The following is a 24,564-nucleotide window of genomic DNA, read 5'->3' on the forward strand; positions in this document are numbered from 1 at the left end:
ATATTGAGGTGGTGAGAGAAAAACCATCCCTGCCAGTGGAGACCAGAGCTCACGGGGAGAGCGTTTATTCCCTGGCTGCTTCCCCGCAGGATCCTGGCTTGGAAATGCCTGGGCACTTCTCCCTGTGGCCCTCGCTCTTGCTTCTCTGGGTCCTCTCCCACACCTGTGCCTTTTGCCTGGGTCCGCAATCGGCTCCCTCCTGGGCTAGGGGTGGTAAGAGCTTCTGTTGGTCAGCCCTGGGAGCTTCACCGCCTGGTGGTGTCTTCTCGCAACTCTACTCTTGCTTTTGTTACCAACTCTTTCTCTGATAGTCTCTCTTTTTAACTTTATATTGGAGCATACTTGATTCAGGCTTCCCAAGTGGTGCTGGTGATAAAGAACCCGCCTGCCAATGCAGGAGATGTAAAAGGGTTTGATTCCTGGATTGGAAAGATCCCCTGGAGGAGAACATGGCAACCCACTCCAGTATTTTTGCCTGGAGAATTCCACAGACAGGAGCCTGGTGGGCTACAGTCCATGGGGTCGCAAAGAGCAGGATATGACTCAAGCGACTGAGCACACACGCACGCATAGTTGATTCACGGTGTTGTGTTAGTTTCCGGTGAAAAACAAAGTGATTTAGTTATACACACTCATACGTCTCATTCTTTGCCAGAATCTTTTCCCACACAGGTTATTATAGAGTGTGTGCATGCTAAGCTGCTTCTGTCATGTCTGACTCTTTGGACATGGACTATAGCCTACCAGGTTACTCTGTCCATGGGAGTCTCCGGGCAAGAATACTGGAGTGGGTTGCCATGCCCTTCTCTAGAGGATCTTCCCAATCCAGGGAGTGAACTCGCATTTCTTTTGTCTCCTGCATTGGCAAGCAGGTTTTTTTTTTTTTTTTTTCTTTACCACTAGTGCCACCTGGAAAGCCCTGTTACAGAGTAGTGAGTATTAAAAGAATTCCCTGTGCTCCACAGGAGGTCCTTGTTGACTATCTCTTTTTCTTAGTCTCTGGTAGTGTCTTCACTTATTCCTTTGACTCTGTCATCCATCTGTTTTCTCCCAGTGCCCTGACTGATAGAGTTATTTCCTGGTTATGACTTTAGCTTGTACATATATCAGTTGTTCTGTTTAAATTTGCTGTACATGAAAGTTCTGAGGCTGTCTTGCAGGCTAAGGAATAAGACTTGTAAACGTCCTCCTGCAGGAAGAACAGTGAATACATTCAGAAATACTTATCTACACTTCTAATCTCAAAACCAGTCGTTAATTATTAATTAAGGGCTTTTATCTTCGCTAGAAGTTTCAAAGTAAGAAATTACTGGCTAAATTTAGCTTCCTAATGTGAAATGCAAGACAATATTTAAACACTTGGGAAATATAATTATACTTTCACTATTACTTTCCTATTCATTATTAGCCACGGGGTAAAGCATTAAATCAAACACAATGTAAATTTGGCATCTAATCTTTGCTAGTACAAGTGTTTTCCAGTGTTTAGTCTTTGCCTATGATGTATGTAATTACATGCCACATAGAAGTGAAAGAATAAATAACCAAATAAAATCTTTTTAATACATTGAAATGCTCATTGTTCTCCAACTGCACATTAGCTTAACACCATCCCCTCCCCAAACTAGTTCATTTCTACAACAGATATTTATTGCATACTTCTATCAGTCTTATAGTCTGTGATGTGGGAAGTTCAAAAGATTCCTGGAGAATGACATCCTGTGTTCTGGAAGACTCCTTGACAGTGTCACAAGCCCATTAATCATTGGTTGGTAAGAAGTAAAATGAAACCCCAAGTTTAATCTTTCTTTACAGAAAACAGCGCAACAGTTAGCAGGTACTTAGGACCCAGCCAACCAGATATTAGAATGTACGAAAAGAGCAGTCTTCATGCATCTCTAGTAAGTTGTTCCTTCTTACTCTAAGTGAGCAGTCAAGTTATGACTTCAGGACTCTTCTCAGATAAGCCAAGAATAGTTAACAGATAAGAGCACGTATGATACTTCACATCTGTATCTGCTATCCATTGAGACCTCAAAGAGTGGGATAGGAATACCTGAAAGACGGATACTGAGCCCTGCGTATTTAATTACTTTCTGAAAATAAGCACATGTTAATGAACTACAAGGCCATTTAGAAGACTAAATAGCACCTCATCTCCCAAATTCCTTCCAAACCCAGAAGCTGGTTTTGACATTGTTCGTAGGAGACTTCTAGGCTCCTCTGTGTGTTTGGCGGTCAAGGGATAAGGGGAAGGGAATATTTAAATAAATGGATTGAACTGATCTATTGAGAAGACCTTGACAGGTAATGCCCAAAAAGGTTATGGGTTTCCCTGGTGGCTCAGATGGTAAAGAATTTGCCTGCAGTGCAGGAAGCCCAGGTTTGATCCCTGGGTCAGGAAGATCCCCTGGAGAAGAGAATGGCTACCCACTCTGGTATTCTTGCCTGGAAAATGCCATGGACAGAGGAGCTTGGTGGGCTACAGTCCATGGGGGTCACAAAGAGTCAGACATGACTGAAGCCACTTGGCGCACATGTGGTAACATCATAGGTTACGGTGACTACCAACAAATTTCTGACTCTGTTAAACAAGAACTTAGGATACTTAAAGCTTCCACATTTATTTATTAAAGCTTGATAAAATGTTGTTACAGTTTTAAAAGATATTGATGGAACTTATTTTTCATTTTTAGCTGTAATCAAGGGAAATGAAATAATTTTAGGTGTCAGGGGAGGTCTAATTAGAGTTGTGGGGATTTTTGTTTGATTTTTTGTTTTAGAATTGTTCAAAGTAACCTCCAAACCTGGAATAATATAACAGAATATCATATATATATATATATATATATATATATATATATATCTCACAAAAGGTAAAATTTACTTTAATCAATATTCAATTTTATTACTCAATCACAGTTTCAGGGGCTGATTTGAAAATTTGACATATTCTTGGCAGTTCCTACATTGGATTGCTTCAACTGCATGTTTAGCCTTCTCCACTTGAACTAAGATGACATGAAATCATGTATTCTTTTGACATATTTGCTGATTACTTCTTCAAAACCATTGAGCTCCCACTTTGGCGAAACACTTAATATGTTTAGGTTTTTCAAAGTCACCTCTGCTTGGACTTCAAACTGGTGCTGTGCTTCCTGGTATTAAAGGTAAACGGGAAGGTGAAAGTGTTAGTCACTTAGTCCTGTCCAACTCTTTGCGACCCGGACTGTAGCCCGCCAGGCTTCTCTGTCCATGGAATTCTCCAGGCAAGAATACTGGAGTGGGTTGCCATTTTCTTCTCCGGGGGACAACTTCCTGACCTAGGGATCAAACCCAGGCCTCCTACATTGCAGGCAGATTCTTAACCATCTGAGCCACCTGGGAAGCCTTAGGGGACCCTGTAGCTGCATGGGCCAGGAATCGAACCCCGGCCTTCTGCATGGCAGGCGAGAATTCTACCACTGAACCACCCATGTCTATTTAGTTGCGAGGGGGCAGGGAGAACACCTATTTTCTTACTACAAAGGTAAAGGACTGTATTAATGCTTAAACTCTCTTGTAGTTGTGATGCTCAGGGAAAGAAATTACCTTAATGGCTCTTCATTTGTCACCTCCAGAAACAAGCAATTTGAATATTTCCTTTATTATGATATATTAGAACTTCATTAATAAGGAAGTCTTACAAATAGGCTATCATTTTTTGAGAAAGATCACACTGTGCTAAATAATGAGATATGGGAATATATTGAACAACTTGACTTCTGCTGACTTTTACTTAAGAGCATGAAGTATTTTAAATTAGACTGTGTTAGTATTGATGAAACATGCACAAGGAGGGGAATGATTTAAAGGCTTTATTCTATTTGGGGAGCTAGATAAATTGTATAATTTGAAACTAAAGCTCTGTGACCTGGCAGTAAGGAAACAACAACTCTTAATATACTGTTGGAGAGAGTGAAATTGGGGCAACCTTTTTGGAAGACAGTTGAGTAATGTTGATCAAATTTACAATGCATTTACCCATTGACCCAACAATTACACATGTAGATTTGAATTCATCCCTATATAAACTTGTAAAAGTACACCAGATTAGATGTTAAGAGTGTTCATGATAGTATTTTTGAAATAGCAGAAGAAAAACACTGCAGAAATAATCTAAATACACAGCAATAAGGGAATGGTTAAATTAAATATATTCATTAAATGGAACACCCCAAACCATTAAGAAGTATAAGGTAATTCTGCATATGCTGATATGGATAACAGAATTACCTTCTATCAATATGTGTTCATAAGTAAGTCATCATTGTTGGTTTTTACTTTTATACACTTAAAAAACTCATTATATAATATTCTTGGAGAAGGAAATGACAACCCACTCCAGTATTCTTGTCTGGAAAATCCCATGGACAGGGGAGAGGAGCCTGGTGGGCTACAGATGAACTGTAGAGGTCTCAAAGAGTCAGACACGACTGAGCGACTAAGCACAAATAATATTCTACAAAATAATGAAACACTCTTCTTGAGGTTATCAAGGTCAAGAAGCATGACATACTCTAGCTTGTGAAGGACTGCATTGTCAGGAAGTCAACTCAAGCTGTCTATGTGGTATTCTCATCGCAAACGGAAGTCAGTTCCTACACCACCATTCCCTGAATCCAGAGTGCATCTCTTAGCTGTACAGAAGACAGACCTTCCTGGGGAGGGAGAGGGAGACATTATATCTACTTCCCTTCCTGAGCAAGAAAATTTAAATATTACTACAATTGTTTTACTAGTCTATGGTAAGAGAACATACCACTAAGCAAAGGACTCTCTAAACATGCCTTCATGCTTGATGGATCTAACCTTGATTCAGAATGGAGAGAAAATTTGCTGCCTATTTCCCTTGGACCCAGGAGGTTAACACAGCAGACTCTATTTTGGAAGCCACTCCAAAAGGAAACAATAAAATGACTGTCTTTTGCTCTTTTGAATCTTTCAGAATTGCGACTTCTGGTGAGCCCTTCTGTGTGTCTGGATCAGAGTATACAATTAAAGCTGAGGACTTCAAGTCACCTTTTAAAAACACTGAAGTCGCATATGTGGAAACCAGAGGACTGGAGACGTGAACAGCTGTAAGCTAATCATCTTGAATTATTACACCAAGCATGCATTTTAGAAGATAGCCAATAAGAAAAAAAGCACTAGACACATCTAGGGGTTTTTACATGTTTGAAGTTTTAGGTTCTGTTACATAAATTTTCAACTATCTCTTCTTAATAAAGAATGCCACAGTCTATTTTCTTCTAGACTAATTCAAACCTCTCTTGCTATAGAATAAACATTTGGGTAAATAGGACTCTTATCTAGAAAGTTACATTAATGGAAATTGAATTTAAAAGCTTGACAGTGTGAAACTATAAAATTTTAACTTCCATTTTATATTCAAATAACACGCCTTAGTCTATGAATATGGCTGAATGATTTTTTTCTGGTTATTTTTTTAGGACTCTAAGAAAACAACTGTAGGGTACCAAGTTACTTAAGTTGCTTCCAGGGAAATGATTTTGTCATGTAGATAAATGACAGTGAAAAACTAAGAGATTTTAATTATCTTATCCGAGGTGCAAAAGAGTTTGCCTCATGTCATTTTATAATTTTTAGATAGTATTTGAAGAATCATATGCATTTCTGCTTATGTAGACTTCAAAAGATGAAATAGCACTCTCTTTTCATTGCCTGAACTTAGATAATTGGAATACAGAAATAGGGTGCAGAAGAGAAAATAGCTATACATTCTGGTTGAAGAAGGAAATGGCAACCCACTCCAGTATTCTTGCCTGGAGAATTCCACAGACAGAGCAGCCTGGTGGGCTACAGTCCATGGGGTCGCAAAGAGTCGGACACGACTGATCGATTCACACACACACATACATTTTGGTACCACTTATGATGGATGTGGGCTTCCATGGTGACTCAAATGGTAAAGAATCTGCCTGTAACGGGGGAGTCGCAGGTTCGATCCCCGGGTCGGATAGATCCCCTGAAGAAGGCAACAGCAACTCACTCCAGTATTCTTGCCTGGAGAATTGCATGGACAGAAGAGCCTGGCAGGCTATAGTCCATAGAGTCGAATCTCAAAGAGTAGGACACAACTGAGAGACTAACACACATACACACATGATCAAAGTCTATTTGCTTCATCACAAAATATTCAACTAGTGTTTTTTATTTATTTTTTTTTTTTCATTTTTTAGACTGAGGTGTTTCCTGAAACTTCATCCCTTAAATTAACCCTTAATGATTCTGTGGTGTAGATTATTGCATGCATGCGTGCTCAGATGCTTCAGTCAGGCCCAACTCTTTCCAACCTCATGGACTGTAGCCCGCCAGGCTCCCCTGCCCATGGGGATTCTCCAGGCAAGAATACTGGAGTGGGTTGCCATGCCCTTCTCCAGGGGATCTTCCCAACCCAGGGATCGAACCTGCGTCTCTCATGTCTCCTGCATTAGCAGGCAGGTTCTTTACCACTAGCACCACCTGTGGATTATAAGTAGAATAAAATTAGTGGGGAAAGTATTCTGGCATATTTTTCATGATCTGTCCACTGCTCAGAAACAATATCTTGTAGAGGAAAAGATAGAGCAAAGGTAGACAAGGGCAGAACAGGAAGATTTCAGGGGTTTCCTAAACTTTTATTTGTATATCTTTTGTTGGGATGGTACCAGATGTGACTAATGTAACATTTTTTTTTTTTAGATCTTTAAACCTTATTTTTGGTATTATTTTAGCTTTTGTTTAGGGAAGCCCATACATTGAAGGCTGGGATCCAAGGAGTGAAAGATGGGATATACAAAGTGCTGAGGTAATTTACAATTTACATACTCACTCCAACTTATGGAGCTTTAATTATGTTTTGTAATTTTTAGGAATCAAACCACAGCCCTTGCTCCACAAGAAACACTCTTGAGAGCCAAAGATTTATCTGTAATTCTTAAAGCATATGTACTGGTGACATCCTTAACTCCTCTGCGTGCATTCATTCATTCGACTGGCACAGTTTGGAATCCACCAAAGAAAAAACGCTTCACTGTCAAGGTAAAATTTCCATCGAAGCAGTTATTTCCCACAAAGTATACTGAAGATAAGTAAAGTGAGTTGGGCTCCCTTTTTTTGACCTTTATGATTATCATAAACTCCCATGGAACAAAGATTGTATCGTTTTATTGCTGCAAGCAGAGATTTTCATTTAATAAATGTAGTTCAAAAATCACCTAGAAACAGCTTCACTCGGGATCACAAAGGCTACATCTTATTTTTTTCCCCCTCAATTTATCATTTTAGTCAGTTCTTTGACCCATTATAAAGCTAGTTTTCAGCTATGGTCTGTTTTTCTTGACTTGACTTTCTACTTAAGAAAAATGTAGTCAGTGCAACAAAGGAAAATATAGTTTTGCCCTTATGCTTTTTGCCTTATTTTTAGGAAGCATAGTGCCTATTTCATTTTGGCATTCAAGATGGAATATTTGTTGAGTAAAAAACAACTCTCTCAAGGATGCCTGACATAGTGAGCCCTGATATAAAGCATGATGAGAAAGTTTTCAGGGAAGAACTTAATAATAACCTCCAAAAAGTTTAGTTATAAGAGGTAATTCAGCGTAGCTTAGTCTAGTAAGTATATTTGATAAATTTTAAGGAGTTTCTGATTTTACAGAAATAATTGTTCAGATCTCAGGTAAGAGGAAATGCATAATGCATTCTTTCAGTTTCCTCCCACTTCCTCTTATCTGTTTTCTGAACAATTACTTCTATAAAATCAAACGCAATGCCTTCAAAGAACAAATACCACACAATCCCACATAGAGAAGGAATCTAAACTAGTCAAACTCACAGGAACAAAGAATAGAATGGTGATTACCAGGGGCTGGAGAGGTGTTAGTCTAAGGATATAAAATTTCAGTTATGCTAAATGAGTCCTAGAGATCTGTATACTTACAGTATAGTGCCTATAGTTAATAATACTGAGATTTGCTAAGAGGATAGATTTTAAGTGTTCTTATCACTAAACAAATAAATAGGTAGGATGAAGGAAAACTTTTGGAGGGGATAGATATGTTTATAACTTGATTGCGGTGATGGGTTTATGGGTGTATACGTATCTCTAAACTCATCATCTTGTATACATTAAATTTGTACAGATTTTTGTATTCTAATCAGAATAAAATGGTTTAATAAAAAGAGAAGGCACAAGTGCCTCTTATAATTTCAAGAGATTTAAAAATGGCTGTAATTGATACTTTTCAGAAGTTATCTTACATAAACTACACTTTAAGTTTTGGAAAATCTTCCAACAGTGAAAGATTTTTAAAAGGCATGTTTAAATATTGTCAATGAAAAAACAGATAAGCATGATAAAAGATGCAAGGGTTATATTGCTTAATAAAATAGATAACTGATATTGTAAGGAAATGGTGTTGATGACTTAGGTCTTAAGAGTAGTTAAATTTAAGGACAATAATCAGTATTCTATATCAGTATATATGATTTTTAATTAATCATGAAAAACTGGAATCTAATTTGGTTTGTCTTTTGTGTTATCTCCTACAAGTCTTCACAGTGGCTATTTATATTCCCTAAGAACCTTTAATTATTCTCCAGTTGCCCTTTTCTGTTAAATTAAATTGTATGAAATTGCTGACAATTGTGACCTACAAAAAATTACAATTTCCTATGATTCAACCAAGTAATTGGAACTTGGATATTGAAAGATACAAGAATCACATTCCTCAATTCACGTCACATCCATGTATTTGGCAAATATTTGTTGAGCAGAGACCAGAACTCCTGTCCTTGTAGAACTTGAAACATCTGTGCACGCAGTCCTCCTCTCTTGTTTTATCTATACTATTTATTACATTTTATTCCCAGTTCCCACTTCATTCTCCTTCCCCTCAAGGGTGAGTTACTCAGTTGTGACCGACTCTTTGTGACCGCATGGACTGTAACCCACCCGATCCTCTGTCTGTGGAATTCTTCAGCAAAGAATACTGTGGTGGGTTGCCATGCCCTTCTCCGGGGGCTCTTCCTGACCCAAGGATCAAACCTGGGTTTTCCGCATTGCAGGCAGATTCTTTGCCATCTGAGCCCAGGGAAGCCCCTCAAAGGCCATCATTATAATGACAATGTGTATCTTTTTGTGCATATTTTTGTAAAATAAGCTTCTTTATTTTGTTATGCCTGTAAGCATTTTTAGTATATAAAATGTATTATATTAGATATTTTTTTTCTAATTTTTTTTAAAAAAAATGCAGCATTGCATACTTTTAGGAAGAAACTGCTGTGTGTACATCTTCTGTGTTACTTTTCACTGATTTATGGTATTGCTAATGTGTATTCCATTGTATTTTACCTATCCACAGCTCCAGTGATAGACATCCTGATTGCTTCAACTCTTGGCTGAAGCAAACAATACTTCAAATGTACAAATCCTTCTGTTTGACTCTTTATGAACCTGCATATCATTTTCCAAAGAATACATACCCAGAGCTGGAGTTGCTGGGTCATAAAATAGGGGTTCATTTGATAGAATTAAATAATGCCAGTTTTCCCTTCAGAATGCATATATCCATTTCCATGCCCCCAAAATTAGGCCAATATTTGACCTTTTCCAGCTGCATCAAGTGAAAAGTGGGAACTCATTCTTGCAAATAGCTCAATTTGTCATCTGTTAACTTTATTACAGTGTTCTGTTTTGACTAGAAATCTTCAGCTGATTAATCAAATTAATTTTTTCCTTATGGTTCTTCTTCAGAAATTTGGCCTCAGAAATCATTTCTAATCTCTTAAGTCACGAAAATGTGCTTCTCCATTTTTTCCCATTACCTTTATAATTTTTTCTGGACATATAAATATTTAACTCAATTAGAGTTCTACCTCTAATGCATGTTTTTCCTCTATGTAATTGGTTCTCATGAATTAAAAACTTATCATTCCCTATGAATCCGACATCACTTGTATTGTGTAAGATTCCACCTGTATAGGGGGATGCCTCTGGGATTTCTGTTCTGTTCCAGTTGGCCCACTTGTTTTTATTATTTTGGCAATATAAATATTTATTCATGCCTGACAGGGGAGGTTCATCTTTTTTGCTTTTTCTTTTCAAGATTAGGTTAACTATGTGGTAGACATTTATTTCCTTATAAACATTTTAGAATATCAAGTATAACTTTTTACATCCTACTGAAATTTCAATATATAATAACATTGAATTTATAGTTTAATTTTTGAAGAATTGATTTTCATAATATTAAGTCTCTCTGTTATTCGGGTCATTTTATTTGTCCTTTGTTAGAGTTTATTATTTTTTCCTCCACAGAGATCATATATAGTCTTGCTTAAGTTTACTTCAAGATTCCCTAGAGTATTTTTTGATATTGGTTTTTAAATTATATTTTCCAGTTGGTTATTATTAGGATAGTGCGTACATGCTCAGTTGCTTAGCATTGTGATTGACTCTGCAGCCCTACCGTCTGAAGCCTGCCAGGCTCCTCTGTCCACGGGATTCTCCGGGCAAGAACACTAGAGTGGGCTTGAATTTCCTTCTCCTAGGGGGTCTTCCTGACCCAGGGATCAAACCCATGCCTCTTTTGTCTCCAGCACTGGCTAGTGGGTTCTTTACCACTAGTGCCACCTGGGAAGCCCGTTATTAGGATATTGTGGGCGAATTCTTTCCCACCTGAGCCACAAGGGAAGCCCATTACTAGGACAGAGAAATCCTATCCTAATAGAAGTTTTTAGAGTAGAACTTCTGTTTGATAAACTTGTTTCAGTAAGTTCACTATCGATACCATTGGTTTTACTAGGTGTTTTATCTGCGAATAAGGCCATGTTAATCTCTTTTCCCTTTATTTCTTAGCTATCTTTTCTTCTTCCTTTTTTTTTTTCTTTTGCTTGACTAATGTTGTCCAGGATAGCCAACACTATCTTTAAAAGTAGAATTGATAGTGTTCTTGAGTTGAGCATCTTTTAAGATGAAGACATCTCAGGTTTCTCTGTTAAGTAAAATGCTTACAGTAGGTTTTTGGTGTTTAAGCTTTACAATCTCTGCCAAAGCAAGGAGCATAGTACAGTTAACTGCAGTGGGTCTATCATTACATTTCAGTTAATTATGGTTATCCTCATGTTTATCTGGTTGTATTTTGTTGCTAGATTTTCTTTTGATAAAACTTCCCTGCATAAATGAGAGAAAATCTACTTGATTATTCTGGACTGTTTTCAATATTCTGTTGGATTTATTTACAATTTTTATACCTATGTTCATAAATGATGTGGACTTATATTTTCTTATGTTTCTCATATGGTTTTTATAATTTACATTATTTCTAGTTTCATAAAATTAAGCTGGATAACGTTCACTCTTTTTCAGTTTTTTGGATCAGCTTATATAAGAGAGGAATTAGATTGCCCTCAAGAATTTGGTACAAGTCTCTTGAAAAAAATAGATTTGAAGGGTTTTTTAAAAACAACATTGACATTTCAATTTATTGAAAACATTTTGTTTGATTTTAAGTTCTCAATTTCTTCATGTACAGTTTGGTAGTTTTGGGGAGGGGTTACCAATTTCATCAAATTTTTAAATTCTTTAGTATATTGTAGATTATAATGTTTTTATTTTTATATCTGTTGTGTTTACAGCTATTTCATCTTTTCCAGTTCATCCTTTGTAGATAAGCATTATACATTTTCTTCTTATTTTCCCATTAAAATTGTCAGAAGTTTTTCTGCTGGTTGGTTAAATCTTTTTAAAGAAACTAGTTTTTTACTTGGTTAATATTTTTAATCATTCTGATGTTGTTGTTCCCAGTTTCACAGACTTATGCTGTTATTTGCATCATTTCTTGGCTGCTAGTATTGTTTGCTCTATTGTTCCTTTTTAGTTTCTCATTTGAATGTTTGCCTCCTTTATGCTTAACATTTTTGTTTCCTAGCAAAAATAGCTAAAGCCATGCATTCCTTTAATGTCCTGCTTTAGTCATGTCTCATAAATTTTGAATTATCTAATTATAAATACTTTTTAATATTCTTTATGATTGCCTTATTTAGCTAAAGGTATTTGATAACATATTCAATTTATAAACAAAGGATTCTTTTTCAGCTATCCTTTTGTGATGAATTCCTGATTTACTGCATTGTTATCAGAGGACAAATCCTGTATGCTACTGGTATCTTGGAATTTATCCAGGCTTTCTTTTATTGACTAATAATCTTTATATTAAAAAAAAAAATCTTCCATGAGTGCTTGGAAGCAAAAACTCCACATGGGTATAGAATTCTATTTATATTTATAAGACCAGTGCTCTAACCCGTGAGCTATGGCGCCAACTAGAATTCTATATGTATTTAAAGGCTCACTTATTAATCATATTTTGCAGATACTTGATTTCTTCCTGTTTGATCTAATAGTTGCTAAGTGGAATGTGTTAAGATCTCTGACTAGAATTGTTGGTCTGTTTCTCCCTGTCTTTCTGCTAGTTGAATGTTTTGAAATCATGTTGTTTGTTACTATTTATGATGGCGACAGCTTCTTTTTCCACAGTTCCTCTTTGTGCATGTGTGCTCACGTGCTCAGTCGTGTCCAACTCTTTGCCACCCTGTGGACTGCAGCCTGCCAGGCTCGTCTGTCCATGAATTTTTCAAGCAAGAATACTGGAGAGGGTTGCCATTTACTACTCTAGGGGGTCTTCCCGACCCAAGGATCGAATCCATGTCTTTTGAGTCTCCTGCATTGGCAGGCAGTTTCTTTACCATTTCGCCACCTGAGAAGCCCATAGTTCCTTTAGCCAGTATATTTATCTTTATATATATATATATATTTATATATTTATATTTGTCTTAGGATACAACTGCTTAAATTCTATTTTAGTCTATGTTAAGATTTTTGTGAATTTTCTTTTGGTTCATATTCTTGTTTTCACATATTTTTTTTTTAAAATTTTTCCCTCTTGATATGTCTTTGTAGTAAACGTATTTTTTTAATAATCAGTAGATTTTTTGAAATTTATTGTTGTCACCCAATCTGAGAATCTTCATTTTTTAATTTATGATTTTTAATTAACTTGCATAGATTATTTAGGACTTATTCCTACTATCTTATTTTTTTAAATTTTCAGTGCATTGATTTGTTTCATTTAAAATATCTTTTCCTGTTTTTCACTGTAGAGATGAAATTTTCTTCTGTTAGCTTAAAAGTTATATATTCTTAATGTAACATACTGTGAATGTCCTTCATTTGAGACATAATACACTCATGCTTATTTTCTCCTGTTAAGTTATTAAATTTTAGTATCTTCCACTCTGCCCCCTTATGACTAATGTCATTTGCTGTCTATACCACTTTTCCATATTCCATCATCACAGTGTAGATTTAGAAATTCTGATTGAAATAATCATTTGGGTGGGGTTATTTTCTTAAAAAACAAAGCCATAATCAAACTTTATCAAGGAATTTGTCACCTTCACATCCCCTGATTATTCACAGCCAGGCCAGGGAAGTCTCTCAGTCGTGTCCGACTCTTTGTGACCCCTTGGACTGTAGCCTACCAGGTTCCTCTGTTCATGAGATTTTCCAGGCAAGAATACCGGAGTGGGTTGCCATTTCCTTCTCCAAGAGATCTTCCGGACCCAGGGTTATTACTCACAACATCCTCCTAGATTTGCTTCTTTTCTTATCGGTGTTTTCAGTTTGAGCCTGAAGTCTTTACTCTTTAATTCTGGGAAATTTGTTTCCATTATTTCTTGTAATATTTTTGCCACAGTTTTTTCCTCTGTTGTTCAAATTTCGACCCCTTCATTTCACGTGCTAATACCCCTTAGCTTGAGAAAGTGAAGTGGCTCAGTCGTGTCTGACTCTTTGCAGCCCCATAGACTGTAGCTTACCAGGCTCCTCCGTCCATTGGATTTTCCAGGCAAGAGTACTGGAGTGGGTAACCATTTCCTTCTCAACTTGAGAACTATGTACATTTTTACTTACAGCTATTGATTTCTTCATAGAAGGCAATGACGCCCCACTCTATTACTCTTGCCTGGAAAATCCCATGGACAGAGGAGCCTGGTGGGCTGCAGTCCACGGGGTCGCTAAGAGTCAGACACGACTGAGTGACTTCACTTTCACTTTTCACTTTCATGCATTGAAGAAGGAAATGGCAACCCACTCCAGTGTTCTTGTCTGGAGAATCCCAGGGACGGGGGAGGCTGGTGGGCTGCCGTCTATGGGGTTGCACAGAGTCGGACATGACTGAAGCGACTTAGCAGCAGCAGCATTGATTTCTTACTGTTTTTCCTCTCGATTCTTTTTAATGATCCTTTTCTATATTTCATTTTCCTACCATCTACCATTATTTCTAATATGAAGATATTAAGCATGCTTATTTTAAATTCCTAACCCATTAATTTTATTCTTTTATACTTTTTTTAACTTCGTATTTTATATTGGAACATAGTTGATTAACAATGTTATGTTAGTTTCAGGCGTACAGCAAAGTGATTCTGTCATACATATACATGTTTCTATTCTTTTTCAAATTCTTTTGACATTTAGGTTGTTACATGATATTGATCAGAGTTCCCTGAACTATGCAGTATGTCCTTGTTGGTTATTGATTTTAAATATAGCAGGGGGGACATACCAATCCCAAACTCCCTAAATATTCCCTTCCACCCACTCTTCCCCACTGGTAACCATAAATTCATTCTTTAAGTCTGTGAGTCTGTTTCTGTTTTGTAAATAAGTTCATTTGTATCATTTCTTTTTAGAGTCTTCATATAAGCAATATCATATTTCTCTTTCTCTGTCTGACTTACTTCACTCATTATGACAATCCATGTATGACAACCATGTTGCTGTAAATACCTAGCTCATTAATTTTAGAAGTCCGTTGTGCTATCAATTGCCACAGACCCCTGTGGCTTTAGAAGCATGGCTTTAGAAGCACTGGTTTTAGAAGCATGATATATGGCATTTAGTTTATTACTTTCCTTTCGAGGTGGTTGTGTTTTTCACATGTGCCCTCTTTTGTTCTTTGAGCTGAAGTTATCCTTCAGTTACTATTTATTCTAGTAGTTATCATATCAGGGGAAGGCCAGATAAATCCAAAAGGGATGGAAGACTTCCCTGGTGGTCCAGTGGTTAAGAATCCACCTTGCCATTCAGGGGATGCAGGTTCAATCCCTGCTGAGGAACTAAGATCTCAGGTGCTGTGGAGCAGCTAAGCCCGCACGCGACAACTACTGAGCCTGTGCATCACAGCTAGAGGGTCTGAGCGCTGCAATGAAAGGTCCCACCTGCTGCAACTAAGGCCCAATGCAGCCAAATAAATACATGTTTTAAAATACCCACAACAGCGACAAAAGAGGGCTGAAGGTGAGTTCCAGGCATTGTAAAAGCACTTTTCATCATCTCTCTCTGCCATCAGGTATCAGGTGACTTCTGTGTTCAGAATCTCACTCCCTAATCCCTTAAGTAGAAGAGTCTTGGGAGGAGACAGTTCCCTTCGTTATAATTCATCAACCTTGGGGTCTGGGAGAGAAGGAGGTGTAGGAATGAATGCCAGATGTGACGTAATCCCACACATCTCATCAGCTCCTCACCTGAGTGAGACATTCAGCAACCTGAATCCTGTAGACTTCACATCCCTAATAGAGACGGAGCAGTCAGTGATTGTTCTCGGGGACCACCCAGGAGAGGCCGGAGGGAAGCAAAAACGCTTTACTGCAACCTGTCCTCTCAAAGAAATCTCTGGCAACACTCTCCTCTAATTGCAATCATCCCTGCCCACGGTAGCTCAGACAGTAAAGAATCTGCCTGCAATGCAATCCCTAGGTTGGGAAGATCCCCTCGAGTAGGACATGGCAACCCGCTCCAGTATTCTTGCCTGGAGAATTCCATGGACAGAGGAGCCTTGTGGGCTACAGTCCATGGGGTTGCAAAGAGTTGGACACGACTGAGCAATTAACACCGCCCACAGCTACCGCTGTCCCAGCTGGTTCAAAGTATCTTTCAGAACCACCGGCATGCAAGTTTTGATTTGTTCTTTAGTTAAATTCATACTTCAGTCTCACTTAACCTATAATAGTTCACCATCTTGCTGGGAAACTGAAGCTCCTAGATAGTCCAGGTAATTGTTTTTAAGTGTTTTTTTTTCCTTCTTTTTCCTTTATTTAAGCACCACATTCCCCCAACCCTGGTAGAAACGATAACCTTTTTTTTGATGAAAGTATTTCCTGAAGGAAAATTGTATGAAAAGAAAGCTCTTTGTGATTTGATTTTCTTTAGGTTTTCACGCTTTATTCACTACGTTGTTTCTTCTTATTCATATCTTTGTCATGTCTGCAGGACAGACACGAGCTGCCATCCTAGCCCAGGAAAGCACGCAGCTCTTGTCAGTTTCATCCTGTCCTTGAGATTTGTCTTTTCAAGATCTTGCCTGACTCTTCTAGACAATACTGTTATCTGCTCTCAAAGTGGAGGTAGTGCAGCTTCCTGGGTTAATGTGCCAGAGAGCAGTGATTTCCTTCTAGAAGCCACAGTTATACTTCATGCTGCAGAGAGGTTCAGAAAGCCAGGGTCTATTTTTTTGCCCTTCAACTGAAGTACTTATAGCTTCCGTTAAAACACATAGATTATACTTATCTGTTAAATCACTCACCCATCCTCCAAAATACAGCTTCTATATGATATTTTTCGATGTGAAAAAATACATGGAAATGTTTTCAATGCTAATGTGACGGATAGGACCAAACTTACTTTAAAGACTAACCATGTGATGTGTGTGTGTGTGTGTTAGTGGCTCAGCCGTGTCTGACTTTTTGCGACCCCGTGAACTGGAGCCTGCCAGGCTTCTCTGTCCATGGAGTTCTCCAGGCAGGGATACTGGAGTGGGTTGCCATTCCCTTCTCCAAGGGATCTTCTGGACCCAGGGATTGAACCCAGGTCTCCTGCATTGTAGGCAGATTCTTTACCCATTGAGCTACTAGGGAAGCCCAACCAGGGGTACCAATGTTTTATTAAATACTATTCTGAAAATTCCACAAGACATAATTTGTATGTTTGTGTACTGAGTCCTGAATCCTAGGGCTGAATCATTAGTGATTTATGCACTGGGCAGTGAGGCAAGCCCACTAAACTGGTTATCAGTGGCCATTTATAGAACATTCTGGCAGCTAAAGGAGTATGAAAGTAGTAACAGATTTAACTGTGAGCTCATTTATTTCCAATTAGGTCTGCTGCTGAGATATTGTATGTGGTAAAGCTTTAGAGAGAGTTGAAAAATATCATCAATGCAAATTTGAGAAATAATGGAAGTAGAAGCTTTATAAACTAAATTTTTCTAAAATCCTCTTCTGTACAAAAAGAATAATTTAAAATATAAGTGTTTGAGATTTCCAAAGAATGTTCAAATGTACCAGGGCAGGATGGAAAGAGGGTAAGAAAATTAATGGCAAATGCAAGATTTGATTACTCTATCCTAGTCCAGTTTTAAAACAATCATTTTCGCTGCTGTTAAGGTAATGTCATTTTCCTGGTGAATAAATCCAACTTCAAGCTATATTTTATTCAGAAATTTCTTCCCTGAAAAAAGAACTCTCAATTCAATTATAAAACACTCCAGTTATACCTATGAATTGACCAGTCAAACTCTTCCACAGCCATTCTAACTATAACTTTCAGTCAAATACGTCCATGGCTGTCTTTAAACACAGGTCATATAGATTAACTGCAAGAAATTTAAATTTGGTTCTTAGAGTGAAAAGCCACAATTATCCCTTCATCCACTATAAAGTTATCCAACAGAGAGGAAACTCTTATCTGTAACTTCTTTATGATGTCTGGAGATTCTTTATACCTGTGATCATAGCTGACTGCTTTGATGAAAATATATTGCTGGAGTGACTTATGATTCCTGGCAAGAAGACCTAGCCAAAGCCTTCTTTTGTCTAGCTGAGACATAAATGACTTAAATGAATTCTTGTTTTGATCCACAATTCTATATGCGAAGATGTTCTTTTGTTGATATTTGGTATTCAGAAGTTACAGGAGGATAATTCCTTGAATGTAATCAGCTCTTGATAAATACTTGGGATGAATTCCATCAGCGATCATTTAAAAATGTTTAACCACGTGAAGAAATTGCCCAAGGCTATTTACTCCCTAACTGTTTGAATTCAGCCCCTGTGTTTTGCAAGCATCTTCTAGCGGCCTTCCAGTAAATTTAATAGACAGATGTCATCATCTGAATTTCTAGGCAAGGCCACTTTGATAAAAATGGGAAAACACAGGGCATTGCTGGCTTTGCTCAAGTCAGTATCTATGAGAATCATCTCCAATGTAAACCAGAGTTAAAGCAAGCTCGTGCCCAGTCTCTAGATCACCAGCTGTCCACCCCCACTGCACTGGCCTTCAGGGGACCATTCTTCCACTTCCGGTGCCCGCAGCTCCCTCACATCGATGGAATCTGCAGACGTGCACAGAGGAGGGAGTGAACCTTGGCAAAGAGGGGCCCGTTGTTATTTACAAGGACCCCTTTCAATGGATGCATATATCTCTTATTCAGTTTCGGGAACATGACACAGTTGCAGGGATGAAGTTAGCCTCATTTGTCGTCGATATTTATGCTGTGTCTTTCATAATGTCAGGTGAGATAGCTCATATATTCCCAAGGTAAAAATGAGTAATATCTTTGGAAGCAGGTATAAAGTTACAATACAGTTTTTCAACTTGAGGAAGTGTTCTCCTGATTTTCATTTTACGTCTAAAACGGCAGACTATGGAACAGACCTTGTAAAAGACTTTTTCACTGAGCATCTGGCTCTTCTGTAGGCTTGGGAGATTTATGTCAGCTGTAGGAAGAATGTGAATAAAAGCCTGCTTCTGGGAGTTTGTAAAATGAGTTGATGTATTACTTAGTCTACTCTTGCTTGGATTAAATTTTTAAATTGTATCAGGGTGTTCATTTTTAAGTATGATTTTATATAAATAGGATTATAGATAACCAGCATAAAATTAAAGAAACATGTGACTAGAGCTGAATTACAATAAAAACCCAAATAATAATTGCAAAATTAACACTTATCTAATCAATTCACACTGATGTTAAATACTATTTCAGATCTGTTTGTTCTGGAAAAAGAATGATTATTTTGCAACTGCACAGGATTTTAAAGTACATAGATGCAAAACAGTGTTATGCTGTTAATGACATTGGTGTATTGAAAGCAGCTTTATCTCTTGTGCTGAAAACTTTCACTTCATTTCTTTCATTCACTCATTCATTTCCACCTTGTTCCATAAAAGCTTTCAAGTAATTCTGTACATTCATTCATTTATTCTTATATGGAATCTGGATTATTAGCCTAAATAGGAAGAAAAGTATTCATTAATTATAGTCACATTTACTTGATCCAAAATGACCATTTAAACATATGACCCTAAGCTTTCAAAACTGTAAGCAAATTCTGGAGAGTGCCAGGCACACAAAAAATACTAGTCAATGAATGACTATCATTACCATTTTTACTAAAGGTATCTTATTAATTGTAACTTGCTAAAAACTGAAATTTGAAGAAATATTTAGGAGTAAATTCTACAACAGAATAATACAATCAATTTATATAAACCATCTTTGTTAATTGTTATCTCTTCTGAACTAATATAGTGAACTGATATAATTATCTGATATGGGCACGTTATATATATGCATTGTAGTGACAACATAAAGGTGAAACCTAATCCTAATTAATACTTTGTTAATTATTATTTCCTTTAATGCAAAAAAAAAAAAAAAACCACCAAAGGACAAGTGTCAATTATCTATCCAGAAAAATGGAGGTTAACTGATATTCAGGGACTTCGGTGTGAGATCAGGTGAGGTAAGTGAATGCATTCTGGAAGCTTAAGAGATGGTGGTATTTGGGGATTTAGGGCTTTTGCCTGTTCCTTGTGGCTCAGCTGGTCAAGAGTCCGCCTGCAATGCGGGAGACCTGTGTTCTATCCCTGGGTTGGAAGATCCCCTGGAGAAGGGAAAGGCTATCCACTCCAGTATTCTAGCCTGGAGAATTCCATGGACTGTATAGTCCGTGGGGTCGCAAAGAGGCGGACACTACTGAGCGACTTTCACTTCACTTCTCTTCACTTTCCACCTCACAGCCCTTATTACAGTCAAAACGCACTTCTCCCTGGCGCCATCTAGTGGACAACTGGGTGGGAATGAGGAAGACGTCCAGGATTTGGCAAAGACCACGTGTCATTTCTCCAAACTGGAGTCTAGAAGTCCATGGCCTGTGGACATCATAGGAACTCTTATAAATTAGTCTATGAAGGCTCTTCTTCTTTCTGTCATTATCCCATACAGATGTATTGCCTTGATTTCTGTTACACTTCGCTGATCACAAGACTTAAAAAAAAAAGTGTTTAGAATAAAAAATGAGCTTGAAAAATGAGGTCTCTTGTAAGTAATGTTCTAAAGCAGTTTGAGCATCCACAGAGAACACCGTCTTGATTTTTCAGCTTCTCATTATTTCTTCAATAGGTGAGCTAGCTAAGCCAGGAAGATATTCAAAGACAGAGGCACTATAATCTCTTCCTTCGTGCGTGTGTGCGTGCTAAGTCACTAATTGTGCCCGACTTTGTGACCCTGTGGACTGTAGTCCTCCAGGCTTCCTGTCCATGAGATTCTCCAGGCAAGAATACTGGAGTGGGTTGTCATGTGGATCTCCTCCAGGGGATCTTTCCAACCCAGGGATCGAACTCACGTCTCTTATGTCTCGCATTGGAAAGCAGGTTCTTCACCACTAGTGCCACCTGGGAAGCCCAGTCTCTTCCTTCATTAACCTCCAAATGATAAAGATTTGTTAAGATGAATCTTTGGGTAGTGGACCTACAAATCAAGGCAAAACTCTGCCATCTTCCTGATTGTTTCCCTTTCTGAGAAGGCACCAAGGGAGGTGCTAAATTTAATTTCATAACCTTGATTCCTGGACTTTGACAACAAGGCTCACCTGAGTTTTGCATCCCTGGGGTAATGTTCAGGATCTTCCGAGGACAGGAAAATATATTGGAAGGAAAAAAAATCTGATAAAGTAAAGAAAAGAATCAAGAGAACAAAAACTAAGCAGTAAAATTTACTTGCCTAAATACATGTAAAATTCTTGAAAGAAGAGATTCTGTTTATTTTTGATTAAAAAAAAAACCTTCAGTACTTGAGAGACTACTTAATACTCAGCAGGCAGAAGGGAGAGAAACGGCTTGGAATAGAGACTCCACTCATCAAATTGCTGAAAAGAATAATCAGTAATAACCCTTTTACAAAATGTGATGTCATTGCAAACTAATAATAGTGAAGACAATGACAGTAATATCACTAAAATTTAATTACTAAATTTATTCCAAAATATATACCCAGTGGAGAAGACAGGTGATATTTACATTTTCACATTAGGTAGAGAAACAAAATAACTTTGTACCAGTATGTTCTGAAGATTATTGCATGTTTGTCAGTTTAAACATTTCTATTAACAATTTCTTTTATTCGTTGAGATGTATCTCTAAGGCTGTGACAAACTCTAGATACAAAATATTCCCAGATGTGCCAACTAGGTAAGACTGATTTGTCTGCTAAAGGAAGCCAGACTTTTGCTCCCTTCAGGAGAAAATCTGACTTGCATTTGTCTTATGTGATTTATGCATTGTAAGTTTAAGATGAAATACAGCCTTTTCCCTCCCATATATTAAAATGTGGCTTCAAATTTGAAAGAAACCGCAGTCTTCTCAGAAACCTACACTGCTATGTGATGAGACAAAACAAAAATACTGTATTGCCCCCAAGTGGTCTTTGTAGGTATTTCCTCCACTATCCAACAGTGAAGGAAAAAGAGAAAGCAAAAATACTGTACTTGGATAGCAAATCTTTGACCATTTTCTTTCACTGGATTATACATATTTATTCTTTAAAAATCATTCGATAATCCATGTTGTGGTAATAAGAATATATTGCTAAGTAGAGATTCTGAATGGTGGTAAATCTTCAGTACAATTTAAATTGCCTAGGTCACACAATTATTTGGAATATCAACATTTGTAAGTCACAGGGGATTGCTTTCCATTTAAGAAGGTTTTGCAATACACAATTTAAAAAAAATTACGGTAAAGTTATCACTAGAACTTTCAACTGAGCATTTGAGAGCACATTATTTTTATCCGCGTATCTTTTTGTATACTTCTATTTGATTTCAACTTGAACCTCAAATTGGTTTTTAACCTGAATTTCTTTTAATTATATAGATGACCTAGTATTGTGAGGTAGAACTGAAAGTTTATCTTTCATTTCTCTGAATGTTGCTGAGGCAGACAAAGATGGGTTCTTTCTCAGGATTCTACACATATGCATCATGCTATATTCTATACGTGTTATAATATACAAACTATTTGTTTGCTTTTTTAAGTTCTCTTTGGAGCATCTTCCAGTAAAGGAGTCATTCTCTGCCTTCCTCATTTCCTGACATAGAGCATCCCACACCCCTCACTCTGTCCTCTCTCTCATAACAGCTTGTCCTCTCTCCCTCACCTCTGTACTTAAACCTCATTAGTAAAACCTCTGTGAAGCAAGTTTTACCGTTTGGAGAAAGGGACTGCCAACAAGAGGGGAATTCCAGGTAACCCCACATATTTGTTGTTGTTCTTCAGTCATTAAGTCGTGTCCGACTCTTTGCAGCCCCACGCACTGCAGATGCCAGGCTCCCTGTCCTTCACCATCTCCAGGAGTTGGCTCAGAGTCATGTCCATTGAGTCCATGAGGCTACCTAACCATCCCATCCTCTTCTCCTTTTGCCTTTAGTCTTTCCCAGCATCAAGGTGTTTTCCAGTGAGTCGGCTCTTTGCATCAGATGGCCAAAGGATTGTAGCTTATGAGTCTATACGTGGTCGTGTCCCCCTCTGAACCAGTTTCCTGATACCTAGTGTCTATAGTCTTCCAGAACGCAATAGTTCCAACTATCACAGTCTCCTCTACCTGTTAAAAAAAACTACTATTCCAAAATGATTTCTTCCAGAAATTTGATTCCAGATGTATTTGGAAGGCAGGAGGATTTTTCCACACACTTGATTACCCAAATCATCTACATAAAGAATATGTCCTCAAGTAACAGAGAGTGAAATTATCATGCTAAACTCAGAAGTCATGGAAGAAAAACATTATGCTGAGGAAATATGTTACATTTTCATGCTTTCTGGGAGTTACTGTTAAAGAAAAAGAAATGTGATTTTAAAATATGAATAGGACCATGATGACATCTTTCAGGCTGAGTGAGAAGCATATATCCAGTTGCATTTTTACTCTAAAGGAGAGAGAAATAAATCCCTAGTAGTGGGTCTACAGTGCTGGATCTACAGAACTAAAAAGAAAAACCCCAAAGCATGACCTCTAGGGGCCTAAGAATGGATATGCAGTAAGAAGATCCTTGTACCAACTCTGTGAACTCAGGCCAGTTTTTGGATCTCTCTGAACCACTTTTTCTATCTGAAAAATCGGACTAGTTTCCTATGGGTTAAATGAGTCTTTTGATTCCTTCTGCAGATCTTTACTGGGCACTTCTCATATGCTAAAAATGGGCTTCCCTGGTGGCTCAGATGGTAAAGCGTCTGCCCGCAATGCGGGAGACCTGGGTTTGATCCCTGGGTCAGGAAGGTCCCCTGGAGAAGGAAATGGCAACCCACTCCAATATTCTTGCCTGGAAAATACCATGGATTGAGGAACCTGGTGGGCTACAGTCCATGGGGTCGCAAAGAGTCGGACACGACAGAGATTTCGCTTTCACTTTCACTTTCTCATATGCTAGACATTGTGTTAGGTTTGACTGATAAGGTAACAAACAAGACGAAGGCCTTTCTTTCCTGGAGTTTATTCTTCTGTTGAATGGTAGTTGAAATACAGATAGAAACTAATTATACATATACAAAGAAATCCAGATAATAACTCTTTTACAATTTAGAATGCTTATTTGCATTTACAGTTATCACAAAAGATTGGCTGTACCCCCCCCCCCCCCGTGTTGTACCATAAATCCTTGAGCCTGTCTTATACCAGTACTTTGTACCTACCTCTCCCTCATGTATTGCTGTCTGACTTACTTCACTTGGCATAATGTAGATTTTTAATGTAGCTAAGAATGCAATGACAAAGGATGATGTGTAGAAAGTGATGGAATTGCCCACTTTAGAAGAGGTAGAAAGATCTCCAGGTGACATTTGAGCTGGAATTCATGGAGAAGTCTGAGTATCCTTAGAAGAGCTAGTGGCCAAACATCCCCCGCGAAGGCCCCGTTCCAACGCCCCGAGGTAGAAGAGTCCTGTCATCATCACAGCGTCATCGCCTGGTCTGCCTTTTCACACCCGCTTGGCCTCTGGAAGAGGATTGTCAGTGGAGACAGAATTGTCAGTTACAAGGCGTCTGGGGGAAGAGGATGGTGGCTTGGATGTGTTGGTGAACTGTTATCTGGAGGAGAGAAATTGATGACCCATTTTGGAGGGTA

At 38.0% G+C, this 24,564-nt stretch overlaps 1 protein-coding gene across 1 annotated transcript in view; it reads left to right on the top strand.

Annotated features, from left to right (window-relative positions):
• The window catches only part of CPED1 (cadherin like and PC-esterase domain containing 1), a 304,150-nt gene that overhangs the window by 100,337 nt on the left and 179,249 nt on the right, over positions 1–24,564 (top strand). The window contains exons 5-6 of the mRNA XM_061165684.1: positions 4,988–5,120; positions 6,915–7,083. Of these exons, the coding sequence (XP_061021667.1) occupies positions 4,988–5,120; positions 6,915–7,083 (302 nt within the window). The remainder of the gene's footprint in view (positions 1–4,987; positions 5,121–6,914; positions 7,084–24,564) is intronic.

This window comes from Dama dama, chromosome 18, assembly GCF_033118175.1.
Source record: "Dama dama isolate Ldn47 chromosome 18, ASM3311817v1, whole genome shotgun sequence".
Taxonomy (NCBI): Eukaryota; Metazoa; Chordata; class Mammalia; order Artiodactyla; family Cervidae; genus Dama; species Dama dama.